Here is a 21,904-nt window from a genome sequence, read left to right as displayed (position 1 = left end):
CTAGACAAGTTTGTGCGCTTCAATTGGATGTTTACTATGGTTAGTTTTGAACAACCCCTCCCTCCTCGATTAGCGAAACAGAGAAACTGAAGTCCAGTGTACTAGGTAGATTGTTAACTGAATAGCATACAAGTTTGTTATATATTGTAAAAACAGATGGAGGCTACGACTTATGACATTGAACCAGAAATAAAGCTTGAAGCAGGTCAGTGCGAAGGAACCTAGCACTAGCAGCAGAACTGCGTCCTTGGGGTGGGGGAGCTTTTGGATTTGGGCCTTGTTTAGTTCACCCGAAATCCAAAAAGTTTTCAAGATTCTCCGTCACATCGAATCTTGCGTCACATGCATGAAGCATTAAATATAGACGAAAACAAAAACTAATTACACAGTTTGTCTGTAAATCGCGAGACGAATCTTTTGATCCTAGTTAGTTCATGATGGGACAATATTTATCAAATAAAAACGAAAGTGCTACATTAGCGAAATCTGAAATTTTTTCCGGAACTAAACAAGGCCCTGTCAAGACTCAACTTTACGTTGCAGCGCTCGATGCATTGCCAAAAGGAAACCAAAAAAAGAAAAGGAGCCCGCACACACACACACAATCGAACACACGTCGTCGCTCCAGCTGAAAGCCTGAAAAGCAAGCAGCAGTGCAGAGCACTAGCCTCGAACGGCGATCGCTGGCATAGACGCGCGCTGCGCAGCGATGGTAGCTTGCCGACACAGCGGAGGGATCCAATGCCGGCCGGTGCGCACGCCGCCATGGAAAGACGTGTACGTGAGCACAGCAAACACATGGCGAGGCGGACAGGGAAGCAGGAGTACTCCTACTACTCCGTAGTGTGCTGTGGACGGATGTGCCATGATCGGCTGCTCATGGTCATGGCATGGCTGGCACTGAGATCGTGCATGAAACCCCCAAAAAAAATTCTTGCATGAATCCGCGAAAGCAGATGGACAAGTTTGGCGTACTACGTATATTCCTTCAGTCATGTGCAGCGCATAGGAGGAGTATATACTAGTAAATTAGTAATGCACTGATACATAGTACTGTAGTGGTATGTATGTAATGACAAACATAAATAAGTAAATAACACTAGCCTCGACTGCATGCAATCAACTCGTGGATCGGAGCTTCATAGTTAACTGCGGTTGTGACGCGCAAGGCAGGATATATAGAATAAGGCATTGTTGTATGAAAGCAAGACACGGCTCGATCCACTCCATCATGCAAACCGCCAGCTCCCCATAAGCGATCATGGGACCTGCTCCAGTTCATCTGCTGACCATCATATGCAGCGATCCCGTACAGATTTCAGTGTGTACCACTCAGCTCGGGCTCTATATTCTACTTGTTCTGCTGATACAATGACATCTTCCTTGGACATTGTCGCTACCAGTGGTAAACAAAAAAATCTAATCTCATAAAAAGTATCATCAAGGTTATTGGGCTCAACTTTACAGTAATGAAGCTTATAAAATGGTGAATGGGGAGTAAATCCCTGTTCACTTGTACGCATATCATCTATTACGTACTAGTAGTATTTTACTACAAGATTACACCGCCACAGCTCTGCAAACTATGAACAGGAGGAGGAGATTGGAACACAGTCACTAGTACCTATGCACTTCATATTGCAGCATAAACGCTAACAAAAGTCGTGCAAGTGGGAATCTTAAACTGTCAGCGTCCCAAACAATTGTTACGCCTGTACTACGCGTTTATAGTTTTATTTCCCAGAAGGGGAATGGCCACTTATTTTTCAATGGCGACGTCTGCAGATTTGCTCTGCTAAGGAGAGATCTGGAGAACTGAGTCAAATAATCATGGAGCTTATTCCCACTTCACCAGTTGGACTCCAACAACAGCTATTTTTAATCAGGTCACAAATCAATGGGCCATCAACAACTGACGCTTATTCAATTGAGAGCATCAGTACCTGGTTTTGTTTGCTAAGTGGCAACAGATCAATCCACGTCCAGCATATAATCTTAATCTAGAGAAAAAAGCATAGCACAAACCAAAAGCTTGTGTGTTGGGATATCTAAAGATAATCAAAATAAAAAGGGAAGCAAAAGATGTCACCCACTACAATGAATACCATCATGGCGATCGATCAACTCTCTCCAATCGCTGTCTGTACTTTATTATTTGTGCTAACTAAACCAAAGGAACCATATCAATAGGGATTCAGTCCAAAAGCGCAGAGCATATAGTATATGCTTATCATCTACTGATGAGACAGGTAAATAATTAATTCGTGGACTCACCGGTGTGCCACTAGCTAGTGGTTTAGTTGCTCCTTTGTTTCTACGAGTATGGAGCGAAATTCATTTCAGTTCATTCATATGTCCTGTTTCTGTTTGTTTGGGCTTTTACTTCTCAGCTTAGATCAAGCAGGTTCAGTGGACTGCTTGAAGCGCTAGAGTTAAAAAGCTGGGCTTGCTTGGTAGAGCTTGCAATGGCTGCACCAGACAAACAGCTAGCAAAGCTACGGTGGTAGACGCACGTTACCACTGTTCATCATCCGACAACACAGCCTACCAAGGATGCACTTATCCAGCCGAATCTGAAGCTCGGTTGCAAGGCGGCGTCCGCCCAACTCTTTTGTAAGGGCAACCACAATGTATGAAGTAGTCCATAGCCAATTAAATATTTAGTACAGGTAGCTGAAATATTGTATAAATAGTCTATATGAGAGAAATAACAAAAACTAATTCTTAGGACAATGGCCAGCCTCATAAAACAATAAAAATATTACTTATATGAAACCCATCTATATGGACACGTCGGTCCAAATACATTGTGATGGCTAGGCTCAGACTAAAACCCTCTTTAGCAGGCTTCTGTTGTGGCTTCTTTGGCTTCTTCATCGGCTTAATCGAAAGCCTACTTAACAATGCATATAAAGACAAGCCATTTTTTGGCCAGAAATTGAAGCCATAAAAACATAGTTTTTCCTAGCTTCACTGCTTTTAAGGGCCCCTTTGCCACCGCTTCTAGCCCTAGCTTCACTCTGAGCGTCCACACCCCAGCCAAAACTTAAAATACAACTGGATTATAGCGGGGCTGGTCAGAATCATTTCTCCATTTACACTATGAGTTGGGAGCTAAAAAATCCCGCTCTCCACCGCTTCCCCTGCTCCCCCATTCATTTGCCACAGGAATCATTTTAGAATTGATTCTCACCTGCTCCTCACCTTGCTCCCCACCAGAATCACTCCTTCGGAGAATCAAGAAGTGAAACTCTACTAAAGTGGCCCAAAAGAAGCATAAGCCCCATGAAAGAGGCCCTAATAAGTTGTATAAAGAGATGAAGAGTAGAGAAGTCAAGGAGGAAGATTGTAATTGAACTGTGAACTCTAAGATCCCAATCCTTCATCACCAATTCTCTCCCTCACGCTCGTCTGCTTCTTCTTCTTTCCCCCCCAAATTACTAATTAGCCAGTGTTAACAATCTAGTATTAGACTAGCTAATCCTAGCTAGGTATTCCACAACCACATCCTTAATACACTCAATTCTAGAAAGCCATACGAAGTGATGGATCTAACCACCAAGCTTGCCATCAACGAATGGAACAAGTGTTTGGACGAGTACAACACAAGTAGTGCTTCGTTGATCTCAAGCAGGTGTGCTCTGATTGGGGCTCCATCATGGAGCGGCACCTCATGGACCTCGAGCATTTGTGGCGAGGTGTAGATCCACGATGATCGCATCATGTTGCTCAAGTCTGCTACGACTATGTTTGAGGTGTCACGTACAAGGCATTGTGGATAATTGGTGATCCTAGAGAAGGCGGCAAGATTGAGAACACATTTGGACATGAATGTCGTGCTCAAGATGATTGTGGATGAGCGGGAGAATATAAAAATCACCATCAAATCTTCTAGGCTCAAGGGTGAGTAAAAATCCCATTAGATAGCAAAAATAAAATGTTACTATTGTTGTACAAGGCTTTAAACGCTAACTTTACAAATCGACCTAATTAAGAGGGATTAAAGACCCTCGTGCACCTATGAACCAAAGAATCAAAGGTTGGAACTTAGGAGGACAACAAATTCAGGATTTCTAGGTGCGATCACAATCAACTTTTGACTGACTTATGAACAAGTACGCCAAACAAAAGGCCAATTCGTTGAATCGGTCCATAAAAATAATCTACCATTGAGGAATAGGGCCTGTGTCGTCGAGATTTGACCAAAAAATTAATCTACCCCTTGTTGTCCAGCGCTTCTCTCGACGAGATTTGCTTATATTCTAGGTGACTTTGTCAACCCTAGGCACCCCCGTTGTACATCACAAATATGAGTTTTTTCAAGAGACGTTTATGAGTTTTTCAGGCGAAGGACGATCATCAAATCGGCCTTGTCAACCTGCTGGTTTTTCTCGTCGTCTAGACCTACCTTCATTGTATTTCTCAGCTTGTGCACCCTGGATGATCTAGCCTCTTACTAGTGTGTTGGCCAAATTTAACGTCAAATACTTATCTTTCTCCACATTTGTTTATTGTATTGCTACGTCAGTCACTTCTAGTAGACTCTTGACTTGCTCACCCCGCAAACCACTTTTACCATTTTATTACACTCGCAATTTGTCCCTAGGAATTGGTTGTGGTTGCTGGTTTCACTATGCAAACGGGCCGTGTATAAATTTTTACATTTAAAAATCTTATTATATATTATATCATTTAACAAATATTTGCTGGTCGTTGGTCCATTGAGAGTTGAGATCTTGCTCTCTTTCTCAAGAGAGACTGCACTTTTTGATCCATACTAGGAGAAACGAGGCCTTTTGTGTCAGATTTGTTCATGGTTTTCGTTTTGAAAAAAAAAATAACTCTTGTAGTACTATGGTTCATTCTTTCTCCGGGATTTACTGGCCGTTTGCTCTTGGAGCTAGTATCTTGGATTCCATTGTAACGACATCACTGAAGTGCACTAATCGCCCCACTGTACCCCTGGTAGCGACGGTACAGAGACTTGAACGACTGCATCTGCATCCTGTTTCAAACCCATTTAATACGCTGTCTGAGCAGCCAAATCATTCAGCCTTGACAGAAAACGTCAGAACCTCCTTAATATCTTTGCCTCAACGTCACTCTCTCCATAGTCAAATTATTGCTAATCGGCCATCAGATTAAGAGAAGGGCCTCGACGAACTGCAGGGAAAGAAATCAAATAACACCCTTATTTAGTTTGCAAAAATTTTGGTTTTTGGCTAACGTAGCACTTTCGTTATTATTTGACAAATATTGTCCGATTACGAAGTAATTAGGTTCAAAAGATTTATCTCACAAATTAAAGGTAAATTATATAATTAGTTTTTATTTTCGTATATATTTAGTGCTCCATGCATATGACCAAAGAAGAATTTTAAAAAAAATTTAGAACTAAACAAGGTCTAAATTTTGGCCAAAATTCAAACAACTTTTCGTCCTACGCGAATGCCTGCGCAATTTGGGAGCGAGCCACGGACAGATAGATAGATCATGGGTCAGTGGGACCCGGCGCTCCGGCAGCGTCCCTGTCCTGAGCGGGACCCACCCGGGGCCTCCAAAGTCTATCACTCATCACACGGCAGCAGACTCATCACGGACGGCGACTGGTATACAGTGCGCAGGTTTCAAGGCTTCTGGGCCCACCAACCGCGGGCCCCTCCACGGGTAGTGATGGGGCCCAACCGCGCGTGAGGACACTGCAAGCGGGGGGAAATTATTGAGTACAGTGAACGTAGAGAGTACACCACCTACTCCTGTCGCTTTCCTCCCGCCTCACCGCCACGCGGGCCCCGCCGGCTCGCCACATTTTGCGGTCACGCCCTCTTGAGCTTTTCGGTACTACGGAGTAGTACGAGGGTACTACACGTACTCCTACGTTGATGACTCACAGGGGTCTGGACGCAAATAACGCGGACCCGGAGGTGGTCCCCAGGGCCATTAGTGGTGGGTGGCATGCGTCAACGTCAGGAAGGGTCCCGGCCTGACGTGGTGCGTCCCTGTCGTGTAGCGCGCGGGGTGGGGTGGGGTGGGGCCGGGCGTGCGGGCCTAGCGTCCCCTCGGCGAATGGCGGGCGCACACGCGGGCGAGGGCCACGTGACCGGGAGGGTGGACTTCCCCGCGAGGACAGGGCGCGTCGCTGTTTCAGCTAGCCTTCGAGATGAAATTTTTTTTTCCGTCACCCTAAAGATATGGAGAGAGGTTTTTAGAAAACTAATAAAAAAATAAATTTCGTAGCTCGTCAGGAAACTACAAAACAAATTCATTAAGCATAATTAGTCTATCGTTAGCACATGTGAGTTACTGTAGCACTTAAAGCTAATCATAGAGTAACTGGACTTAAAAAATTCGTCTCGCGATTTTCAACTAAACTGTGTAATTAGTTTATTTTTTTATCTACATTTAATGTTCCATGTATGTGTCCAAAGATTCGATGGGATGGATAAAAAAAATTTTAGGTGAGTAACTAAACAGGGTCTAAGAAGACCAAAATGCCCCTGCCGCCGCTACCACGAGTCCACGACGACGGAGCTGAGGGCTGAGGCTGTGTAGCGGGCACACGGTACACAGATTCACGCGACGGGACGCTGAGCTCCAAGGCCCGCATTGTTGCACACGTAGAACGCGTCTGTCTACGGGTGCAGTTTTTATTTATTCTGACGGTGACGACGGCTACGAGTGCAACTTATTGTTTCCTGACAGAAAAATAAATAAAAGAGGCGAGGTTCTAGTGACAGCGAAACAGGAGAATTATATATTATGATCCGCTGTACCTGTAGCGGAGTCCACAGATTTCATCTGTCGATTGCGAGATACAGTGAGCGTATACGTTGGGTTTAATAAATAAAGATAATGAAGATGTGCTTATTAGCGATGGATGCAGAAACACAAGGAAGGAATCAAGGATATGCTACCCGGCAGCTCGGATTATAGTCACGGAGTTGGTCAGCGGTTCGCGGCCGGGAGTAGACTGAAATTGTAAGTCACTACTTTTAATAAAGATAACCTTATTTTAAGCAAAAAAAAAAGTATTCCAAATCGTAAGTCATTACTTTTAAAGATACATACATTTTATTATCTATCTAGGGTACGTATATTCAGATGTAGAAGTTACCGAAGCTAGGATCAGTCCTCCAACCATTCTCGCCCGCTTATATTTTTAGAGCAAAACTCGGCTCATCCATGTCGATTCCCGCCTGCAACTTAAGTGCCACCATCCAAACCACCGCTGCCCATTCCACCTTAGAGTTAGAGCCCTTCCTCCCACCTCCATCGCTAATGCCCACCATTATCATTACACACCCCGGTGACAAAATGTGGAGCTCTAGATGGTGGACGTGGGCGACGACATAGGGATTTCAGTGGAGACAACAATGGCCATCGGAGCAAGAGCAATAGAAGAAGAGACAATAAAATAAAACTCATAAGCCACAAGCAGTCACCTCTAATTGGGTCCCACCTCTATTAAAAAAACAGTAATTTTGTTATTAGAATCGCACCAACTATCGAAGGGTTTGTTTTGTGTTTTAGCTTTTGATGGTTTCTGTTATCCACGAGCTAACATGGAAATGAAGTAAAACCGGAAACATGTTTTGAGCAGTTTTCTTTTTGCTGATTTTTTGTATGCTGAGAAACTAAAAACTTACTACAAAAGTCAATTAGAAATAATAAAGCAGTAACTAGTGGAAAACGTCAATTACAAATCAAAAGCTAGAGAGTTGAGATCTTGAGCTAAAGGGTTTAAAAACTACAGTGTCAAAAAAAACCCCCCCTAAGCACAAAAAAGTACTAGTACGTAGAGCATCGCCCTCTAACCAAGAGCAGCGGTGCTAATTCGAGTCATTGCCAGGCCAGATGCGCTCATACAACTCAATCAAGCTACAGCAGCAGCAGTAGTAGTAGTCTGATATAGTGCAGCACATCTTGTGCATTGCGTCTCGGCCCATATCCGATCCAACGGCCAGCCCACAGAACCAGAAACAGGGTCCACACTCCAGGCGTACAGTGGGCGGAACGGAATCCAGGAAACCGGCGAGGAGGGGGGGTATTCCCGTCCATTCCTCCCAATCGGCCGCCCCGCTCCAAAACCGGAGTCATCCTCACCACCAGCCGGACGAGGCGAAGCGAAGTGAAGGGGACAACGGCCACACCATCACCGAGGGGAATAAAAGACGAGGGCCCCTCTATGTTCCCTTCTCATCTCATCATCAAAAAAAAAAAAAAAAAGAGAGAGAGGGTACGCGCGGCCGCGCAGCGTACGGTACGAGCAGTACGTGGCGCGGCACGCGTTCCCAGGAGACCCCCCCCCCCTCTCCCCGCGTGGCAGCCCAGATCCGTGCATGCGATGCCGTGTGCGCACGGCCGGGGACACGAGACGAGCCCCTTCCCCCGGCTCGCCTACGCGTGTCCTCGCACGCGTCCCCCATCGGCAGGCACACCCACACGGGCGGGCGGGCGGGGGGCGCATCAGCGTCAGGCAGTGTGGCTTTGGCCGCGGGCTCCGACTCCCAGGCGAGCCAGTCCCATGGCCCAACGTGACCTGATTGGCCGGCGCCGCGGCTTGCGAGTGAGTGCTGTGGGGTCCACCTGCCAGAGACAGTATCCGACTGGCCACTGCCACTGTAGCGGGACACGATGCTGGCTTGCGTCGCGCTCTCTGTATCTCTCTAGAAGGTTCAATGGTGGTGTCGGCGACCTGATTGTATTCTAATTCTAATCGAGGGTTTAGCTGGTCCCATTAGGACGGTTTAGTCACAGGTAAAAGTGATTGGCCAGGCTACGTGGATGGATGCCGATTTCCAATTGACAGCCGGAAAGGGACACGTTTTATCACGGCTACTCCAACCTCGCAGATATTTTGCTATGTTTACCGCGTCCTCATGGCATTCACCGGAGGCACTGGGGCAGTGGCCACTGGGCCCACCGCTGGCTGAGCAAAAGTGTGATCGATCAGCTGAAGAGTGGTTTTGGTGGACGCATCACTGCACGACTGACTACTCCTACCAGTCATTTGATTCCTAGGATTGGTCCAAACCTCGTTTCATTTCCTTCCGGTGCCGATGATGGGTAAGGGCATGTACAACTTAGAGACGGGTTCCATCTCTAAACGTCTCGAATTTATCATAAAGACAGATCATACAACCAATAGACAGAGGTATGTCTATAAACCGTTTAATAATCTGTATGTAGCTAAGATCAATTATGAATATCAAATTGTATACCATCATAAGATGAATATAATTACAATATTTCAAAACCATCAGTGTAATATATATTATATATAATGATGAACATAATTATAATATTTTAAAAACATTAATATAATATATATTATATACAAAGATGAACCTAATAACACAAGACACAAATATAGTACTTTCATTGATCATGACTAGTTAATATAGAAATAGCATAGACAATTGAACTAGCATTTTAGACTGACTGGGCATTTCATCGAGCACCTAAACTACAAGCAGCCGCACAGAGCAGCAGCGACAGCACGTCCCCTCCATGGATGTTGTGCGCGGCGGCATCGCGTGCGAGCGCACCGCGGTCGCCATGGACATCAGGCTCGGGCTCGGTTGTTGGTGCTTATGCTGTGCATCGCCGGGGCCGGTGCCGACGCTGCCGACGAGGGGAACTTGCCGTTCATCCCTGCTACTGCCGACGATGGGGATTTGTCGCATGCATGTCTTCCCCTTCCGCCCCTGAGACAATGGATTTAACACGCGGAGCACTAGATCAGGCGATGCCGGCGATAGCTCGCAACAGCTGGTACAGCAGGAGGGGCAGCGTCGATTTGGCCTTGGAGCACGAGACGACGACCAAGCTCTGTCTCTAGCTCGCCAGGGATTATTTTGCAAAAAACACAACATACAGACAGCTACGCGTTGTACGTGCCCTAAAGATCAAAATAACACTGACCGAGTACGTATTTCGCCATTCTTCAGGAAAAAAACTGTGCCTACTACTCAGACCTCTCTGATGTAAAGAGGAGCAACTGACATCATGGAGATCCAGAAGACCAGCCATTCTTCACGGAATGAGAACCAGTACTGACTTGGCCTTGTTTAGTTCACTCCAAAAACCAAAATCTTTTCAAAATTTCTCGTCACATCGAATCTTACGACAGTATTAAATATAGACGAAAATAAAAACTAATTGCACGGTTTACCTGTAAATCGCGAGATGAATCTTTTAAGCCTAGTTAATTTATGATTGGATAATATTTATCAAATAAAAACGAAAGTGCGCGAAAACTTTTCAGATTTCAAAACTAAACAAGGCCTTGATGATGAGGAGGAGATGAGATGACACCCGAGTTTACCGGAAACATCAGAGTTTAGCGACGATAACGGGTTACAGTACTTAACAAGGCCTTGATAAAGTGGCAGGAACTGGGAGGAAAAGAGGAAAACGACACGACGTGAGGTGACGTGAAGTGATGTATTGGCCGTGGCAGACTCCCATGCTGCTCCATCAGCCAGCGCAGCACACCATTTTTCTCTCTGATGAGTCCATGGTTTTCAGCGAACAGATCGTCCTATTCCCGTCGCCTTCCGCCCCCACCTCCACCACCCGCAGCTGATTGCTACTCGTACGCTCGTATCCTACACGTTTTTCTTTCTTTCCAGCCATGTTATATACGAATAAAATATGGAGTATCTTGCTTCATTTGTTCTACAATATATATGTCCGTTTGATAGAAAATATAATTTGATAACAATAATTACCATGACACTGTCGAATTGGTAGTTATTATTATAAGGTTTTTACTCTTATGTCTAACTAAATGCTTTGATAGAAGAAATATGGCGGCATAGTTTAATTGAATAAGGATATGGATGTCTATTTACATTGCCTTTTTATCTTGAAAGTACTCTCTCTTTTGTTTCAAAATATGAGACATTTTGACTTTTCTAGATATATAAGACGTCTTGGCTTTTCTAGTTATTGCTTTTGCTATGCACTTATGTCTAAATATATAGTAAAAAAGTATATCTAGAAAAGCCAAGACATCGTATAATTCAGAACGAATGGAGTAGTATTTTCTTGCTCTATCTGTATGCATGGTTTGCTATGGATGAGTATTTGCAAAAATCAAGGGAGTATCATGAAGGCAATTAGTGTTTGCTTTGGCACTAATAGGTTCGACTTCTACAAAATAAAAACTAAACATGGTGGTACACTTTAATACCACAAAAGACCACATCATCCTATATATATACCAGTGTCATTTTTCATCCATTTCTTCATCACTTCCACTAAAGCTAAAGAAACCTTCTTGCCTTTTTGTATATAAATCGCATTGACCAGCGCACCTATGAACAATACCACAACATCTCTAGTTAGACCTTGTTTAGTTCGCAAATTTTTTTGTTTTTGAGTACTGTAGCATTTCGTTTTTATTTGACAAACATTGTCTAATCACGGAGTAACTAGGCTTAAAAGATTCATTTCACAAATTACAGGTAAACTGTGTAGTTAGTTTTTATTTTTGTCTATATTTAATGCTCCATGCATGCGACCAAAGATTCGATGTGACGGGGAATCTTGAAAATTTTTGCGAACTAAACAAGGCCTTACTATTTCCCATTACCAAAGTTAAGTAGCCAAATGCACAAGTCAAACCTTCAATCCATCAAACAAAGCTCTTTCTTTCTCCTCGTAACGAAACCAATCACTGTTCAACCCAAATCAAATCTAGATTGAGCTCTACCTTACCAAATTTGAGTTCCTCAATGGCTAATGATCTAGTTACTCAATAGTCCACATTGACGTGCAAGTCACCAAATGAAGTTATTTCACCTCAAACCAAGTCCCTCCTAACCTAAACCAAGGACCCGAGGTTGTTGATGGCTGATCGAGTCTCTTTTAACATAAACCAAGCTCGTTCGTGTTTCGGTGATAAGAAGAGAGTAGCAAACCACCATAAAATCTACACCTTCTTAGGATGCTCTAGACTTGAGGATGGGATCAGATGAGTTGTGTCCTAATTTCTAAATAGAAGCCAGAAGATGCACAACCCACGCTCTGATTCATTGCATGACCTTCAATGTCTGAATCTAACACCTAGCTTGCACTACTTCATGGCTTGCTTACTCAATCTATTAGTTTCCACAACTCTCCTTCAGTGTCGTATCGAGCTTGGCCATCGAATAAGAAAAAGAATGTGATATATGTTTGGCGAGAACTTAGTACAAAGATGGTAGAACAGTACAATAGAGAAGATAATAGACCGACAAAACTTGTACTCCCTCCGTCCTACAAATAAACGCAATTCTAGTAATGAATCTGAACATACATAATGTCTAGGTTCATCGCTAGAATTACGTTTTTTTTTTGGAACGGAGGGAGTATATATCTTAAAAAAATATGTTTTCTAGTGATATTGAAGTGTAGTAGTCAGTTTGATGGTATATATTTCTAAAATTAAGTTATTATTACAACATTCGAGTTAAAACTTACTTTAAAACCTGGTTGTACAAGCTGGCGTACAGATAGTGCAACCGCTCCGTGTTCCTCTAGCCGCACAGGGAAGCCAACAAAACTGCTATTAAAAATAGAAATATAGCGCATACAAATAAAAAAAAGATAATAATAGCAGGAAAAGAAAACCCACAGCAAGGCCGGAAACCGCCGTTGCCAGGGGCTACAAATACAGGAAACCACTCCCCCTCTCTTCCTCCCACTTCCTCGCCTTCCTCTTCCTCTTGTGCTCCTCCAACCTCTCCTCCTCTGGTCTCTGGTTTGGACAACCACCAAGCCAGGGAGGAGCAGCGCTAGGCAGCCAGCCAAGGACACCGGAGCACGCACGGGCGCCCCAGCCAGCGAGAACCTCTTCTCTTCTTCCGCGTCCCAACCAACAGCGAGGGCGGCAGCATATGGTGGAGAAGGCGAGGACCATGACCATGGCGCGCAAGCTAGAGATCCCGCAGTGGAAGCCCGACGGCCTGCTGCCGTCGCCGACGAGCCCGCTGGACCGCGCGTCGCCCCGCGGGTGGCGCCACCGCGACGCCGTCGGGGGCGTCGGGCTCGGGATCCTCGCGGCGCTGGAGGCCGAGGAGGGCCCGCGCGCGCAGCCCGCCGCCGCGCTGGCGGTGCCGAGGGTGTCCATCCCGCGTCGCGCGGCGCGGCTGGAGGTGTCGGAGCTCGGGTGCAGCGGGCGGTGCGCCACCAGCCTGTGCGGCGGCGGTGGCACGGCGTCCGCCAGGCGGCCTTCCGCGTTCCGCGTGGCGGAGTTCCTGTCGTGCTGCGACATGTGCCGGCGGGCGCTGGACGGGAAGGACATCTTCATGTACCGCGGCGAGCGCGCCTTCTGCAGCATGGAGTGCCGGTACCACGCCATCGTGAGCGACGAGTTCCAGGAGGAGAAGGAGCGGAAGCGCCGCGCCGCCGCCGCCGCCGCCATGTCTTCCGCCGCCGACGTGCCCAAGAAGTCTGCCGCGGCGGAGATGGCCGGGTCGCCGTGCAGCGGCAGCGGGCAGATCTTCTTCACCACCGGCATCGTCGCCGCCTGATGAGCCGACGGACGGATCCACCATTCCTTCTAGTCTAGTGATCACCAAAAAAAAAAATCCAGCTAGAGGAACCGGCGGCCGCTGTAACATAAACATGACAACAACAAGAAGAAAAAACCATAAAAAAAAGCAAGAAGAGAAATAAGGGTGGGCGTTTGTGTAGAGAAATGGGTGGGGAAAATTTGAGGTGGCAGGGGTGTTCATTGGATCTGGATTTTTTTTTTTGTATGATTAGTATTTAGTAGTACTACTATCATGGCGATGATGATCATGATGACGATGATGGGCGAGATGAGATGTTTTTGTAGCAGCAGCAGCAGGAGAGAAGGGGGAGGGGATGATGACAAAGTTTTCCAAGGATTGTTGCTTTCCCTTTTGTGTTTCTCCTCTGCTCTGCCAAAAGGAATAACATTTGAGATCTGCCGTCAATCTACGAGTATCTGTTTGATGAATCGTCTTGTTGCACTTCCTTTTTTTTGGTAAAGAACTGGAAAAGGTGCTCTGCTCATCAAGAAACTGTGTCCAAAAATGTTGATGAATCAAGGGTAGTACAAACACAAAAGGTGATGATGCCTCGTCCTCGTCGTAAATCATGAACACCCAACAGAAAGGGTTTGAAGCACTCCCGATCTAATTCAGCTTCAGATGAACTCTTGTGTACGTTTTGATCAAAGAAACCGATTTCAGAGATGCCAACGAGGATGCCCGTTCCCCTGGGTTCTCTTCTCCTGGACGCCCAAACACAAAAAGAAACAGGGAGAGAGAGCTGCCAGGAGCAGTGAGCATAATGGCTTGCTGGTCCTACTACCGTTGCCATCCGTCCTAGCAAAAGCAGAAGCTGGAGTTGGAGTTGGAGAGGAGAAGAGTTTAGACCAATCACCAATAATTGGTGGATGCCTGCCACACTCTGCATCTACCTGATGCTACGATGGCGGCGTATCCATGAATCCATTGACACTTCTAGTTCTAGCCCTGATCTGATGAGCTGCATCGATCAGTTTTTCTCCTCCACCTCCGGAAGGGGAACGGGAATCGGTGGAAGGATGGGAGCAATTGAGGCAAGCGAGCCGAGCAGGATGCGGATCAGTTGGCCTTCGTTCCATGCAAACGGACAAGGGACGTGAGGAGAATAGAGAATCTTTCTGGACGGTTCTTCCCCGTTCTACTTCTACCTCCCCAAGCCTCTCCGTTTCGTCCCGTGCCAGTTTGGTCCAAGCTGCCAGCCATGTGTGCCTGCCTGCAGGTACTAGTACGTCTTTGGGTTCATGTGGTTTCATCAGTTTCAGTCTTTCAAGTCTGAACTGACGGTGGGGCACGTAGATGTTGCACTTGCAGTGGAGTGTACGTAGCTGCCGCACTCCTGCACTGCCCCATATATCTTGCTGATCTGAGTCGAAACAAAGAAGAAACAGAGGAGATTTTCCCAGGATTAGTAGCCGTGACGGTAAAGACAGAGCCCGTGGGATGATTACCATGATCGATGGCCACGAAGCGTGAAAGAAGGCCATATATGATCGATCATACGCTGCACATCAATCAATCAATTAGGTGTTCAAGGCATAGAAATAGAATGCACAGGGTGAGACTAGATCATATGCACTGCCTTGCATAGCATGCACAGGAGGGTCACTAGATCATATGCACTGCTTGGTCAAGTTGAAGACTGCCGTGGATCAATCCTATCCAGCGTGCTACTCCATCATCAGTAATGTGCACAGCACAGTGCACACCCAACCATACAGTGGTGTCAGCAGCTTGTTGCATGCAGTTGGTAAAGCCTCAGGATGGATGCAAGTCATATATAATAGTGCTTTTGTTGTGATTTCTCAACAGCAGCCAATTGCACTTCATTACCATCAACTGTCTTATATATAGGCCTTGTTTAGTTCCAAAAAAATTTGGGAAAACGACATTGTAGCATTTTCGTTTGTATTTGATAAATATTGTCTAATCATGACTAACTAGGCTCAAAAGATTCGTCTCTCAATTCCGACCAAACTGTGCAATTGGTTTTTATTTTCGTCTATATTTAATACTCCATGCATACGTCTAAAGATTCGATGTGACGGGGAATCTGAAAAAATTTGCAAATTTTTTTGAAAACTAAACAAGGCCATAGTACTCCCAGCAGGAGCCAAGTTCATTTCAGTACTACCTTCAACTGTCTAGCTTTTGGGAATGAGAGCTTATCAGCAGCTACATATACATGCTTCAGCAGGGAGGCTACAGTATGTGTGATGATCACTATCAGACTAGCTAGCATCATGACACATACCTCTGGAAGAAGGAAAAAAAAAGTAGTCTTACCTTTAATGATCGTGAGAGAGAAACCAGCACTCCAGCAGAATTGACACACACTGATAGGTTCAACCACGTCGCTTTAGATTGTCCCGTCATTGTCATTATCATGTTATATTTACACCCATGAATAGCCACTATATATACACACACATTTGGTTTATATATCCAGGAAAATTGAATAAGTGATTATGATTAGAGGATCAGATGAATGTATAACAATGGAAGAATAATCTGTCCGTAGTGCTGGAATTGGTCAATAATCCTGTCCTGTGAAACCATATATACTAATTGCCACTACTGGTGTAGAGTAATCATGAAACAACGACGGCCTACTAACTTCTTATGCTAAGTCAATTGTTATACAGCTGCATGGTTGGAACTAGCTTGGAAGAAGAAAAATACAGTAGGTGTCAAGTCATGGCCCATGGCCGTCGCCGTGTGGATGCCATGACAGCAACAGCCGTAAGCCCTGTTCGGAGGTATTAAAGTTTAACAACTATAGTAGCATTTTCATTTTATTTGATAATTAATATCTAATTATAAATTAATTAGTTTCAAAAGATTTGTCTCTCTAGCTATGTTTTTAGTTTCATAAATAGTCTATATTTAGTAGTTTATGTATGTGTCCAATATTCAATGTGATGGGAGTTGAAGTTTACCCTGACGAACCAAACAGGGCCTTATATTTTAGAGCCTGTTCGTTTGTCTACTGTTCATTGATTTGTTGTAAAAGAAAAATAGTACAGAAAGGTTGAGATTTAGAAGATAAGCTTCCGCTGTTTTCTCCATCGTCTGAATGAGAAATATATACGGCGTTGTTGAAGGTGAAGCACTGTCCCAGACGCCATGCACTCCTGGACAGAGACGCCAGGTACTTTTTTTTCATATTCAGGGTCCCTTTGAAACTCAGGAATTTCACAAGAAGTTTATAGAAATTTCACGTGATTCAGTTTCGCAGAAAAAAAAGCAGGAACGGGGGGAAAAAATCCCGTATTCCAAAAGAGCCTTTATTCTATACTTTTTCCCCTGCAAATCAGTGTCCCCAGGCTGATTTGGTGTGAGTGATTTGGGCCTTGGGACAAGGGCAGTAGGGCTCTATAAATGGTGTCAGACAATGTATACTGTAAAGTATTTTGCGTATACAGTATGGGTGATGAGTGGCCGTGAAGTCTAGCAATGAAGCCTGAAAGACCCCTGCTGACGTTGTGGACTGAGGAAGCCTAAAGCACTGAATTCCATTATGCATTGCACTCGAAACAGTCCCAAGCGTCCCCAGGCACGGCACAGTCCATTGAACTTAAGAAACACCTCGCACAGCCCATAGGAGGAAGGGATGGTAGGGCAGTCCAGCAATACCATGGGCCTGGGAGCCTAGCGCAGCAGGCCGCGAAAGAAAACCATCTGTTGCAAACCAATCGAAGCTGTTTTCAATTTGATGATCAACGTCTGGTAATACTTGTTTAGGGAGGAACCAACTGTAACAGATTTATTTATTTAAACGGTTTTATTTAATTAAGGAATCAAAACATTCTAGCCTCCAACATTCATCAGGTGAACGAGTTTCAGATACTAAGCCTGATCCCGTTACAGGGAACAAAGACTTGACACAAAGTTCAATTATGACCCGATGGAACCACTAGGATAAATTTAAGCTTCAATCCTATTATAGTGTCTCGACCCCCAACTTTCCAAAGACTTCCAACACCATGAGTTTCAGTAGACGACATCCTTCCTTCATTTGCATATTCTCTCTTCCTCTTTAGATAGCTGTAACCAATGCCCTGATCTAGTATGCCCCCTCTCAAAATCATCTACAAGAAAAAAATTAGTTGTTGTTCTGCTAAACACAAGATCATTTCTACACAACCATACTGCCCAACACATGGCCGGTGTGCCCCACTATTACTTGGTTCCTTAGCCAAGACCCAAACAATTGGGCTATATCCTTTGGTGGTTGAAAATGAAAGGTGATGAACAGAGACTTCCATATACACGATCAAAAGTGGATTAATATGCATATGCAACATATGATTATTAGGGTCAGGTTGGAAGCTTGGTACCGGGATGGCTGTCTGCCACACAACCTATCGGTGCACGAGATACTCGTGAGTCGTTTACAACTGAGATGGAAGTGTCAAAGACCAGGGACGAGGGCAACTAGCCTTGCCGACGTTTTACGAATTATGTACCAGGCTTTGCTCTGTTAAAGTTTATCGTCCGTCACATCGAATGTTTGAACACATGTATGGAGTACTAAATATAAACTATTTACAAAACTAAAAACACAACCGAAGAGTAATTTGAGAGACGAATCTTTTAAGTCTAATTAGTCCATGATTGGATACAAATTGCTAAATAAGACGGAACTGCTACCTGTTAACTTTAACACCCCAAACCAAACACCCCCTTAGGTTCGTGGTGGCTACCTAAAAGATAGTAGATGTGGGCACATTTACGTCAAAACGACAAAGCTGTGATTGTGATCAAATTTTCAACATGTATGTACTTGCACGGCAAAAATAAAATCTATACATTCATAGGCAACTGCACGCTACGGTTGCCTGCAGTTGGAGTGAGGTGGGCTTCTCCTATTTTAACATTCAAAATTTAGTATATATTTTTTCTGATAAATGTCTTCTGGTAAGATTTCTATATGCTATGACTAGTGTTTAGTGTTAAAACACTAGAAAAAATCCACGATTTTGATAGTGGCGTATGACTGGAAGCGTCGAGCTAGCACCCCCGGCCAGGTCGTGCACGACGTCGTTGACGACTGACGGTGAGCGACCACGCCATAGCACCGGACAGTGGACAGTGGAGTACCGGAACTTCTGCGGACAGTGGAGTACCGGAACTTCCGCGCTCAGCTTCTTTTGCCCATGACTACGAGCCACACCGCCCCACACGGGTCAGTGAGCCACTACTATTATACAGCCAGCTGCTCACTACCAGAACAGTGGCGGCATACTCGGCGGAAGCGTAAGATCCCAAGCATGTTTAATAATACAAGTAAATTATAACTTTGGAGATCAGCATTTTTATAGTCCAGGGACATTGACCGTACAGACTTACAGAGACAACCAGAAGATTAAGAGTATAACATGAAAATAAAAATAAAACAATCATACGGGATGTATCTGTTACAATAAATAGCTTTGTGACACACACCAGTGCCAAAGCCAAACAACACAGAACATCCCAAAATATGAACTTGTTCTAGCAACTACATTACAGTTTCATCTTTCTAACATGGCCATTTGGGTCAGGCCACCACACGCTGATCAGCCAGCAAACCTGCCCCAGCACCGGTAATCCTTAGTCAAGTCCATCTTTAGCTACGTCCTTTACATTCGTACAACCTACGTATCCACGCGAAAAACACACGGAACAATAGGCCCAAAACAGAACACTTTGACACATGACTGTTGAGTCTCTCTATGATCCTTTACTCTGGTACAGGAGTATCGCAGTTTTGAAGATGGTGATGCTGGATTGTCGATCATTGGCTCCCCTCCTTGCACAAGCTCAGATCAGGATTGGCGATCTGAGGTCCCAGCCCAAGCCATGGCTGACCCTCCGCCATCTCCTTCTTCACAGGTGTAGCATCTGAAGGGGAACCTTGGTATGGTGCTTTCGCGGTAAGGCTGAAATAGAGAATACCACAGATTAGATCCTCCTCAACAAGTTGTATCATTTGAAAACAATTGTGTCATCCCAACAGCAAGAGTAACCTACCGATCCTTTCTCTTCTCAAGGAACCGGCGAAGAGATGCCTTGGGAGCCTGGGGTATATCTGCAACACATACATTTTGGGAACAGTGATCAAGACAGAAATTAATCATCAAGAGAAACACCGCGCACATGAATAAGGGGTGCACAAGTTAGTTACCTGCTGGACTCTTTTGGGCATTGACCACAGCAATTGGTGCGGCTGGCACTGCTGTGATCTTGGTGCTGTCAGTAACTGTTGCAACTGTGGGGGAAGGCAGCATGCCAGGGTTCTGAGCTACAGACGAACCCTTGCTGGCCATTTGCATCAGGTCTTTTGCTTTCTCAGCAGGGAAGTCATTGAACACAAGGACCTTCCCGCCATAGAAGATAGTCAGCTGGCGCTTCTCTGGCTCCCTGAGAATCAGGATGTTTCCAGTTGTCAGGTTTGGTACCCAACTTATACTACACAAGAACAACTTCTATCAATTAAAAAAAATTAAGTTTCAGAACTTGGGTGGCACCAATTTTTCATTGATTAGTTTTGCAGTGCCAGGTTCTACATATTTTTGGATGGATTTCCTACCATTCAACCACTACTTCATAGCAAGAAAGTTTTAGCACAGATCACAGAAACTGTGCTCTGCCACACGACCATATATTTTTTGGTAGAGCCTGGCTTGAAATCTGAGAAGCCTTATGAACAATATTCTTAAAATATTCAGTTTCAGATCATAAATTAACTTCTCACAATTTTCTGCAGACAAAGATCTGTGCGATGTGTGATGATCGAACCATCTATATCATACAAAGGATAAGAGCCATATCTGAAATACAGCTCGTTGGGAAAAAAAACCTGGCCACCAAGAGCTGCTTCTCACAACAGTTAGATTGTTTACGTTTTCAGTCGATGACTGACTACAGCAATAGTATCATACTAACATGTATATGAACAAGAATGGCTCGAAACCTAATGGAACAGAGAGGTATCTGTTTCGTCAAGTACCTCACATCAGGGGCTTCCTTCATGGCAGCCTCCGAGCCGAACCCAGCGTTCTGAGGGAATAGATCCATGGTCTCCTTCGTCGTGTCCCCCTTTTCCGTGTCTGCCGACGCCCTCTTTCCATCGGCTTCAGCTGAAATCGGAATAGAGCACTCTTCTTCAGTAAACGCTTAGCACATAATTTTCAGACAGGCCGTCCAGAGATGAACAGGAAGCTATCAGATTCGGATGCTAGAACTGACAGAGGCCGAAATTCTTGATCCAAATCAAACAAAAGTGACATTTTGGCTTCCAGATCAAGACTTTGGGACCAGATCTGACACGAGACGACTACGAGAGCACCTCGAAATAGCAACTTTTAGCCCGAATCACATCCCAATTCACCACTTCTCCCCAACAGACACTGCTAAACTCCCAACAGATAAAGAACACCTACTGAGACTCCTGAACTTTTCCTCAATCAACAAGAGAAGAGAGTTCACCTCTGATGGCGAGGCCGAGATCGCCGGCGGCGGCGCCGTTCTGCCTGACGTAGCGGCTGAGCAGGCTGCAGGCCATGGCGAAGCTGGTCGCCTTCTCCCCGGATTTCGCAGGTGCCATCGTCGCCGCAGGCCTCAAATCTCCACTCCGAATCAACACAAAACCTGCTTCAATTTGCTCGAGGTGCTGTTGTCGCTCTCCTCCTCTTTCCCCTTCCTTTGGTCGTCGTCTGGGCGTGCGTAAATGAAGAGGCGCTGGGCTTATCTTTTATTCCGGTTCAGCAATGGCGAGTTGGATTCTTTCTCCATTTTCCTGCTTTAGTTTTATGTTTTTGAGCACGTTCTTCTCGTGGCGGCGGGGAGAGCTACTGTTGGCTCGGAGATGCCCCAGGTGGCAGAATCCTGATGGTTTTGGGATGGCTGGTGCTCGCTGTTTGGAGCACTGCGCCTGATCGTGGCTGTGATCGGATCGCAGTCGCCATCTCGTCTTACCAGCAGAATCCGGATTTCCTGCGGTGGTGAATTTCGGTGAAGACAGACTCCACACATACTCCTTTCATACCCAGATTAATAATTGTTTTAGGCCAGCCATTTTCACAAAGATAGACGTTGTGCACGTGCAGCGGGAGGTGTGGACGCGAGCGCGCGGCCAGAACTCCAACTCGCGACCAGCTGCCTCGGCCCACGAGAAGCCAATTAACTGAGCTACGGAACGCATCTGTCCTAGTACCACGCGAACGCAAAGTAGAAAAACTACCTCCTAATTAATCACTTTTTGATTACCACAATTCTGTTCTAAACGTCTATTAATCTGGGTATAGAAAGAGTACACGCACGCCTCATATGCACGATAAGAGCAGGTTTAAGCTTGGCTATAGCCTATAAGCAGGGGC

The 21,904-nt window shown here is 45.2% G+C and overlaps 2 protein-coding genes and 1 long non-coding RNA gene across 4 annotated transcripts; 1 reads left to right on the top strand and 2 right to left on the bottom strand.

Annotated features, from left to right (window-relative positions):
- Nucleotides 12,879-13,972, top strand: LOC8080433. Its single transcript, XM_002467676.2, has one exon. The coding sequence runs from the start codon at nt 12,885-12,887 to the stop codon at nt 13,518-13,520; it is 636 nt and encodes a 211-aa protein (XP_002467721.1). The 5' UTR covers nt 12,879-12,884; the 3' UTR covers nt 13,521-13,972.
- Nucleotides 14,686-15,448, bottom strand: LOC110431926. The gene is made up of 2 exons (XR_002449401.1): nt 14,993-15,448; nt 14,686-14,907 (listed from the first exon to the last, which is right to left on the bottom strand). It is a non-coding gene; the product is annotated as an uncharacterized LOC110431926 (long non-coding RNA).
- LOC8077075 (protein TIFY 10a) lies at nt 18,832-21,319 on the bottom strand. 2 transcript variants are annotated; one of them, XM_002465114.2, is made up of 5 exons: nt 21,015-21,319; nt 20,536-20,665; nt 19,711-19,946; nt 19,557-19,614; nt 18,832-19,465 (listed from the first exon to the last, which is right to left on the bottom strand). In XM_002465114.2, the coding sequence occupies exons 1-5, from the start codon at nt 21,130-21,132 to the stop codon at nt 19,321-19,323; spliced, it is 687 nt and encodes a 228-aa protein (XP_002465159.1). In that variant the 5' UTR covers nt 21,133-21,319; the 3' UTR covers nt 18,832-19,320. The 2 variants fall into 2 exon arrangements, with proteins under 2 accessions (XP_002465159.1, XP_021306407.1); XM_021450732.1 differs by having other exon boundaries at nt 19,711-19,994; nt 21,015-21,247.

This window comes from Sorghum bicolor, chromosome 1, assembly GCF_000003195.3.
Source record: "Sorghum bicolor cultivar BTx623 chromosome 1, Sorghum_bicolor_NCBIv3, whole genome shotgun sequence".
Taxonomy (NCBI): Eukaryota; Viridiplantae; Streptophyta; class Magnoliopsida; order Poales; family Poaceae; genus Sorghum; species Sorghum bicolor.
The sequence above is the reverse complement of the archived record's forward strand: the minus strand, read 5'-3'. Positions and strand labels throughout refer to the sequence as shown.

What these genes read in the sequence shown, in the direction of transcription:
- LOC8080433 (XM_002467676.2), top strand. Translation starts at nt 12,885, where the DNA reads ATGGTGGAGAAGGCGAGGACCATGACCATGGCGCGCAAGCTAGAGATC.
- LOC8077075 (XM_021450732.1), bottom strand. Translation starts at nt 21,132, where the DNA reads ATGGCACCTGCGAAATCCGGGGAGAAGGCGACCAGCTTCGCCATGGCC. An exon ending in TCTCGGCCTCGCCATCAGAG is followed by an intron (nt 20,666 to 21,014) that starts GTGAACTCTCTT and finishes TTCCGATTTCAG; the next exon opens with CTGAAGCCGATGGAAAGAGG. An exon ending in AAGGAAGCCCCTGATGTGAG is followed by an intron (nt 19,995 to 20,535) that starts GTACTTGACGAA and finishes GTTCTTGTGTAG; the next exon opens with TATAAGTTGGGTACCAAACC.